The sequence below is a fragment of the Punica granatum genome, chromosome 6, assembly GCF_007655135.1.
Source record: "Punica granatum isolate Tunisia-2019 chromosome 6, ASM765513v2, whole genome shotgun sequence".
Taxonomy (NCBI): domain Eukaryota; kingdom Viridiplantae; phylum Streptophyta; class Magnoliopsida; order Myrtales; family Lythraceae; genus Punica; species Punica granatum.
In genome coordinates, this window is record NC_045132.1 from 5,134,143 (window position 1) to 5,142,704 (window position 8,562).

The 8,562-nt window shown below is 36.3% G+C and overlaps 1 protein-coding gene across 4 annotated transcripts; it reads left to right on the top strand.

Moving 5' to 3' along the window:
• The first annotated feature begins 4,402 nt into the window (after positions 1-4,402).
• Positions 4,403-8,232, top strand: LOC116211968 (protein ANTHESIS POMOTING FACTOR 1). 4 transcript variants are annotated; one of them, XM_031546524.1, is made up of 11 exons: positions 4,403-4,799; positions 4,884-4,981; positions 5,333-5,463; positions 5,574-5,674; positions 5,774-5,840; positions 5,931-6,030; positions 6,108-6,221; positions 6,335-6,472; positions 6,579-6,663; positions 6,902-6,951; positions 7,395-8,232. In XM_031546524.1, exons 1-11 carry the CDS (start codon positions 4,793-4,795, stop codon positions 7,536-7,538), a joined length of 1,035 nt encoding a protein of 344 aa, XP_031402384.1. In that variant the 5' UTR covers positions 4,403-4,792; the 3' UTR covers positions 7,539-8,232. The 4 variants fall into 4 exon arrangements, with proteins under 4 accessions (XP_031402384.1, XP_031402385.1, XP_031402387.1 ...); XM_031546525.1 differs by having other exon boundaries at positions 4,405-4,799; positions 5,333-5,433; XM_031546527.1 differs by lacking the exon at positions 4,403-4,799 and having other exon boundaries at positions 5,322-5,463.
• The last annotated feature ends 330 nt before the right edge of the window (positions 8,233-8,562 follow it).

Genomic DNA, 8,562 nt, shown 5'->3' on the forward strand with positions numbered 1-8,562 from the left:
GAGTAATTGGTAAACCACTAGATTGGGGAGAGAAAATTCTCGTATTTAGCTTTTAAAGCGCGAGTAGCAAGGCTGTTAGAGTTGGAGGTGGGAGCCCAAACAGTTTTGGAAAGCATGGCTCGGTTGGAATCCTTGCTCTCCAAAAGCTAAGTCCCCCAAAGGCTTTAGGTTGACATAATGATTCCCAGCTTCTAGGAGAGAAGTAGCTCCCTGATTCTTTTTTAGTATCCCACCAGAACCGCAAGCAGTTTGATCTATCTTGTTTAGAGTGGATTTGGGTAGATGGAATACTGACATGGTATACATAGGTATGCTACTCAAGATGGAACTTAACAGTGTTGTCCGACCTGCCCAAGAGAGGGATTTTGCTTTCCAAGAAGATAATCAACACACATGACTTACAAATAAATATAGATAAAATAATATAAAAGGCAATTACATAAGTGAAACCATGATCACAATAAATAATCACATACTCTAGACATATAAAGCAAACAATATGTTTATAGATAGACCATAACAGACTCTAGACATATAAGAAATAGAAAGACGATGGATAATGAATTTTATTGGGTTATATAGAGAAATTAGTACATTGAACTTGAAGTATATCGCAAGCTTCAATGAGTTTTTTTTCAAATATTGAGAAATTTTTATTTTTCAAAAATAATTTATTATATATTGTTACGTGCAAATAATCAAGACAAATTTTTAATATTCATTAAACTAGACGAATGCGTCCGCACTATGCACGAGCAACAAAAAGATGATAGAAAAATTAAATATCGACAACGACTTGAATTGAGCGCAAATTTTATTACTCTCACATTGAGCGCTTTAAAGTGAGGAAAAATAGGTCTTGCACGTTATATATGGGGAGGGAAAAAAGATAGAGAAGTGGAAGAGAGAGGAGAGAGGGAGAGTGAAAATGGAGAGAGTGGGTAGTTATTTGTTGGTCATTTATAATTATACCCTTAATGTAGTGGTGTATATTAATTAGAGATACAATTCAAAAGGTAGTTTGGGAATATAATAGTGAGATGGAAAATAAACCTCTCTTTATATATTAGTATAGATATAAGATTAATAAAATATAGTATAAGTTTATTTAATTAAAAATGAAGAGTCAATTCATGCAAGAGGTGGGTCTTATCAAACGGTGTGATTCGAGCAATCGAGTACTTCTTACCAGGAGCAAAGGGTTTTCTAGTTGAGCTCCTCATATTTCGCTCTTCCACTTTTATATATTACATATAGATCATTTTTTTTTTCTGTTTTTTACTTTTTGGCTTTTTGAAACTTTTGTTTTAAATCCTTTTTTGTCTCATTCATGTACTCGACCTTTTTCATTTTTTTCGTTGTGTACTATGATATTCAAAAGTTCAACAGGTCCTGATTAATCTAGTTCAAACCGGCCAATTGGCTGACTAAGGGATAAAACTCTACCAATCAAAGAGCCTTTTACATTTTTAATATTTTAGTTAAAACATTATAAATAATGATTAAAAGTTGGAAATTGTAACCGAATAAAGTTGGCATAGTGGTTAAATGGTGTAATAATCAAGAGGAAATCACAGGTTCAAATGACGTCCCGGACGCCATGCGGAAAAATAATCTCTATTGGCTCACCTGTATGGCATGTGACTGAAATCACCAATAAACTCTATGATCATAGGTAAGCCCCTTCCATCCCCCCTCATCATCCCATTCTTAATTTATTTTCTTTTTTCTTCCAATTTTTTTTTTACAACCAATAAGGTTATCGTTGATACCAAATGGTGGATTGTGGCAACCGGCAAGACAACAAAACTATCCTAAATTAAGGTCGAAGCAAATCTCATTTTGGAAGAACTGGGGCCCTCGTCAACGACCATAACCTTCTCAATCGAGGTTGCAAGGATCCCATTGATTGTCGTCAGCCCCAATGGGTCAGTGGTGGCCGTTGGTGAGACACCCCTCCCCCCTAAAAAAAAACGAAGAAAAGCTGCTCCCTCTCTTCTCCCTCTTCCGTTCTTCCTTTCTTAATTCTTGTTATTTTTAATGTCAATAAGTATCATTATTATTGAAAATTATTATTTGGACGAAAAAAAGTGTTTTTTTATAAAAATTGATGAGCTTATTAAAGTGGCAAAAATATGAAGGATTGAGCTCATGAATGACAAATGAAAAAGTTTTAGGTTGAGAGTGATAAAATCGTCAAAAATTGAGGTTTAAAAGTAGCTTTTTCTCATTCCTTAATATATTATGCTATGAAATGTGGAAAATGATAAATTTGACGTGCATTTTACTACCGCAGAATTGCAATAGTCCTTCCTCCTTTTTATTTTTAACAGATAATGGATATTTTCAATATATTGATTGTCTTTTCCAAAATATGATATTAAGTACGAGACAGTGAGCCACCATTGTTCATCCACCCTTCAATCAGGGCCCACTCACAATGTTTGATAATTATCTCTACTTTCCAAAATTAATAATAGTATTTACAAATATCATGTCAACAAGATGTAAGTTAGGTCAGTTGTCATTCCAGCAAAACAAGGAGTCACAAGTATATTTTAGAAAACCAGCGTCCCTGTCCAAATATAAAATTGTAAATAGTGCGTGTGGAATTTAAGGAAAGGAAAATAGAAGGGATAAAGCCCAAATAGCTTTTGAGCCTTGCTCACTTATACTATTACTTGAGTCAGTTGATCATAAGAAGAGTTTTATTCCTTAATGGGTGAACCTAGTTCGACTGGATTGATTATGATCCATAAGCTTTATTCCTTATGGTGTGTTTGGTTTTAGAGTTAAGTAAAGTTGAGTTTTGATTTTAATTGGGTTGTAATGATTGTGTTGTTGAATTATGAGAAAAAATGTAAAAAAATAATGAATAGTTGAGAAAAAATAATGATTGTATTGTTAAATTGTGGAAAAAGTAATGGATAGTTGAGAGAATTTAATATTAAAAATTGAATTTAATGGTTAAAAATTTAAAGAAAAAGGAAAATGTAATAATTGTGTTGTTGATTTTTGTTGTGTAGTGAGTAGAGTTAAAGTTAGAGTTAAAATTTTAAAAACGCAATTGTAAAACCAAACAGAGTGTAACTTCCTAAGTGATGTGCCTAAAAAAATTCTAATTCAAAATCGTACACGTCTATAGAATAATATTGGATATTATATAAAGTACGATTCATGCCATTATGAATGAGATTTTGAATTACGAGCAAATTGATTTTCGGGAGGACATGACAACATTCTTTTGGCCAATGGGTGGGTGGATTTGATCGATAGTAAAAGGAATTTGAGGTTCACGTACAAATTATAAACTTTAATAGGGCATCAACGCAAGAGCAGAAACTTTCAAGTCCCATAACAATAACTTCTCTATATTTTAAAGAGTTATTAGGGCCTGTTTGGATCGTGGATGCAATTTTAAAACTACAATTCTAACTTAACTCTATCCATTATAAAACAAAATAATTCATACAAAGTCAAAGAGTGGGTCCCATTTATACCAATTTTTTCCACAACAAAACAACATAACTTATACAAAGTCAAATGGTGGGCCCCATTTATTCCACTCAAAATCAAAATCAAAATCTGATTTTAAAATTTTACTATGAAACCAAACACAACCATATGTTTTTTGCGCCCAAATTATCGAGTGAATTTGAATTTAACCCTGATTTTCAAAATTTTATGGAGAATTCCCGACATAAGTCAAAGCAAGGTACTCTTTGGTCAAATTTCAATGGCACTTATGTGATTTTGAAAAGAGCAAAAAGTGCTGTTGAAATAATTCATGAAACTTACCATGAAATTATTGAGTGAATTTGTATTTAACCCTGACTTATCGAGTGAATTTGGATTTAACCCCAACTTTCAAAATTTTAAGGAGTATCCTTGACTTAAGTCAAAGCGAGGTACTCTTTGGTCAAATTCCAATGCCAATCATGTGATTTTGAAAAGAGCAATGTGTTTGTTTTTAGAGTTAAGTAGATTTGAGTTTTGATTTTAATTGAATTGTAATGTTTGTGTTGTTGAATTATGAGAAAAAGTAAGAAAAAAATAATGAATAGTTGAAAAAAAGTAATGATTATATTGTTGAATTGTGAAAAAAATAATAGATAGTTGAAAGAATTTAGCATTAAAAATTGAATTAAACGGTTAAAAAATTGAAAAAAAAGGTAAAAATAATAATTGTGTTATTAATTTTTGTTGTATAGTGAGTATAGTTAAATTTAGAGTTAAAATTTTAAAAATATGATTGCGAAATTAAATGGAGAGCAAAAATGCCATTGAAATAATTGATGAAATTTACCAGAAAGACTCATACTTTACGCATTTTATCAATTAGGGCACCACATTTCCTCTTCACCCAACGTCTAAAATTGATAAAAAAGTGCAATAATTGGGTTTCTTTTGAAAATTTACCCAAAATTAGGGCTCCAAATTTCCTCTCCAGTCTTCTCCCACCGTCTCCACCCCAACCGGAGGACCAGAAGACAACGCCGCTGCAGCCTTCTCGCCGGCCATCATAAAGCTCCATCCTTTTCGCCGCCCACTGCTGTGACTGTACCTGCAGAACAGACCCCGGCGACCCCATCTCCCCGGCCAGACTCCGGCGACTATCCCTGCAGACCAGACCCCGCCGACAACATCCGTCGCCCGTTGTCCCTGCAGCCACCCGCCCGACGCCAAGACAACCAGACGATCGTTCGTTCTTAATTATCCCGCTCCACCCTTCTCTCTTCCCTCCATCAGAGATTCAAGAAGGTCCTGATCGTCGTCCTCCACCGAGTCAGCCATGGGAGGTACGCTGTGAACATTCCAATCCCCCATTGATTTCAATCCACTCTTTCCTTTGCGATGTTCTGATCCAGCGTCGGTTCCTGTAGGCGCGATAGCTGAGAGAGAAGACAAGGACAAGGTCTCCTTGGAGCTCACTGAAGAAATCCTCCAAAGCATGGAAGTCGGCATGACCTTCAGAGACTATGTAAACCTTTCGTCCTCCAACTTTGATTTCTTATTCATCCGAATTTGCGCTTACTGCTTAGCTTCGATTATCAGAATCAGCCGATGAAATGATTCCTAATTTCTTCTATTAGTTCACAAGAATTGGTCTCCTGATGATGTTATGGTATACAGCAATATCCGTGTTTCTCTGGACTTCACTTGTTAAACTTGAATCGGTCGATCAGTTTTGAAATTGTATTGTGGCAGCAACTGATCTTAGAATTTCGTGAATTGACATGTTCATGGTGCCGCGCGTGGTTTACTAGTTGACAGGAACAGCCCACTTCAATTTGGTATTCGCTTTTTGACCCCGTGTTTAGATGTTTTGCAGAACTGTAGAATCACCTCGATGGATTTTCACAGGGCCTCGAGTTATCTTGTGACTGCAAGCGACGATGAGTCCATTCGCCTCTATGATGTTGCAAATGCGACGTATGCCCTTTGTTCTATTGACGTATCCATGTATATATTTATGTATCACATCTTTCAGAAGCATTCCAGCTTTTGATTAATCAGCATTTTGATTAATCGGATGTACTTGTATGAGTTGTTAATGCATGTATTTTTGCCAGATGTTTGAAGACAATTAATAGCAAGAAGTATGGGGTTGAGTTGGTTTCATTTACCTCTCATCCGGCGACTGTGATATACTCATCAAAAAATGGCTGGGATGGTATGTTACCCAAAGTAGATCTGCTTGAAACATCATTCCCTGAGTATTATCTCTTGGTGGGAAAGAAGTTGATTAATTCTTGATATGAAAATCAAACAGAATCACTGCGTCTCCTCTCCTTGCATGATAACAAATACTTGCGGTACTTCAGAGGTCACCACGACAGGTTTGGGTTCTGATTCTGTTGGCTTGCGATGCATTTCAATCTTTCTGCTTTCCCATATGAACCAACTATATTTTCTCTCTATATTTGTAGGGTTGTCTCTCTTAGCTTGTGCCCTCGGAGCGAATGCTTTGTTTCTGGTTCTCTAGATCGTACTGTTCTGCTTTGGGATCAACGTGCTGAGAAGTGCCAGGTTGCTACACTAGTTTTGTATCTTTTATTTGCATCTTCTCTCTGACTGGATTGCCGATTGACCATCTGAACTATTAGGGTCTTTTACGAGTCCAAGGAAGGCCTACTACAGCTTATGACGATCAAGGCCTGGTGTTTGCAGTTGCATTTGGAGGATACATAAGGATGTTTGATGCGAGGAATTATGAAAAGGTTGGTTTTTGTGCTTAAGTAATGCGGGTCTTAGCTGCTGCCTTTTGTTTATTAATTAATTTTGCTTAAAGTAATGTATGTAGATATAGTTGATGAAAGTTGACAAATTCTAGGGTCCATTTGAAATCTTTTCTGTTGGGGGAGATTTATCCGATGCAAATGCAGTGAAATTCAGTAATGATGGGAGACTAATGCTTTTGACTACCATGGATGGGCATATTCATGTTCTTGATTCTTTCCGAGGAACACAGGTTTGTAATTCTTGACTTAATTTGATCGCATGATGTCAGTGACACGCATCATGATATCCCTGGATTTTCCAGTGACGCGTTTCTTTGTTATTGCTATTTGTACCAGTTATGCACATATAACGTCAAACCTGTTTCAAGCAACTTCACTTTGGAGGCTTCTTTCAGCCCGGAGGGGATGTTTGTTATATCAGGTATTCATGCTCGTTTTTGGCTCATATTTTCCTCCTGACAGAGATTATTTTCTTTTTGAAGTTCCCAGGGAGACTGTTGGATAATATGTCACTGCAAATAATGTGATATGCAAATAATTATGCATTTTCTTTTACTATTTAAAAACTTTAATGTTGAAAAGAACAATGATTTATATATTTCCCTAGAGTGAAACTTTTATTTGATTATTTCTGATAAGGTGACTTGTTTCCTTGACAGGTTCTGGTGATGGCAGTGTCTATGCTTGGAGTGTGAGGAGCGGAAAAGAGGTAAAATAGCCTGCTCGTTTTCCACTTGCTTACACATCTCAGACTTATTCTCGATGGCACAATATATATATCTGCTTGTTGATTTCCCATTGAGTTCCTACATACTGTCCGTGTGACGAGTTACGAGTGAAATATTGGAGATGGAATTCAGTATTTCCTGTTCAAATTTGCCGTGGCATGCGAAATGTTTTCATTATTCTGTCAAGTACCTACCATCTTTCTCTCAATGTATACCTTCAGTTTGTTGGGTCTTTCCATTAGGCAGAAAAAGAAAAATATTATAATGGACCTTCCATATATAATAAGAGACAAAGATATTATGATGTCTTAGAAGTTTGAATGCTTGCATTTAGATCTCATTCAAGCCTCCTCATCTTTCAACTCTGTCTTCTATGATATATGTCACTTCTTCTGATATTATGCAACTTCTCATCCTGTTTCAGGTCGCAAGCTGGATAAGTACTGACAATGAGCCACCAGTCATAAAGTGGGCCCCGGGAAGTCTCATGTTTGTGACCGGGTCTTCAGAATTGTCATTTTGGGTTCCAGACCTTTCTAAGCTAGGAGCTTACGTTGGGCGAAAGTAATCATTATCCACATAACTAACTTATGATGCGGTATAGAGGTCTGCTGTTCTTAGTGATCATTATTTGGGCTGTTGGGATGCTTCTCAGCAAGGGAAAAGTGAGAGAAATGGGAAGCGCTGGCGTGAAAGGAAAAGGAACCGACCTCTTTGTTCGGATGAAGTCAGTAGAGAAGACAGAGACGATGTGAGATGGAAAGATTACAGGAGAGTTATAGAGCTGAAGCATCAGTGCCATATCCTCCTCCAGTTTGGTCTATTGGTTTCACCATCAAAGCAATTCACTCAGAAACTCATTATCTAGCAATGGGAATTTTGCTTCAGATCCATGTCTCCCAGTTGAAGCAATTCCTTGGTGTGGAGAGTTATAGAGCTGCAGAAAGAAAATTCTTTTTGCACGAGTCAAATTCGGTCCTATCTTTCTGGTAACTTTATCGAGTCCTTTGTTTTAAAAAGGCTTGTAAATGCTGTGACTTTGCCTTGTTTCATGTAATTTGTAAATGCATTAATGTTATGACTTTGGGTCCTTGTTTCATCATCTTCTTCAGTTATGTCGGTGGCGTTTGAAATTTAAGTTTGATTTTAACTTGACTTTGATTGTAATTTTACGGAGTATTTGGTCAAACTTGCGGGCCAACATTCATTTGAGAATATTGTAATTATGGAGTTGTAATAAAATGGATTGGTGTAAATATTTATGGGTGGGATTCATTATTTTGACTTTGATGAGTGTAATTTGTTTTGTTATGGATAGAGTTAAAATCAAAATCACGATTCTAAAATCAAACCCAAATTTCAAATGGGGCCGTCTTTACTTCATTTGGAGGATTAAGGAAAGTGTATCGCAATCGGTGTGCCGGGCTTGAGCTTGAATAAAAATCAAGAAAAATGTTGCTAAAAGCGTGTACTTATTGCTACTCCATAGCATCATCTCTCTCAACGCCCTCAGCTCCTCGTCGTCCCATGTGCATCACACGAACACCAATAAGACAACACCGCCGGCAATGTACATACTGTTACACCAGTTT

Excerpts from the sequence above, each read along its gene's own strand:
- LOC116211968 (XM_031546524.1), top strand. Across the intron at positions 5,675-5,773 it reads ATCAAAAAATGGCTGGGATG|AATCACTGCGTCTCCTCTCC; the intron begins GTATGTTACCCA and ends AAAATCAAACAG. Across the intron at positions 6,031-6,107 it reads AACGTGCTGAGAAGTGCCAG|GGTCTTTTACGAGTCCAAGG; the intron begins GTTGCTACACTA and ends CTGAACTATTAG.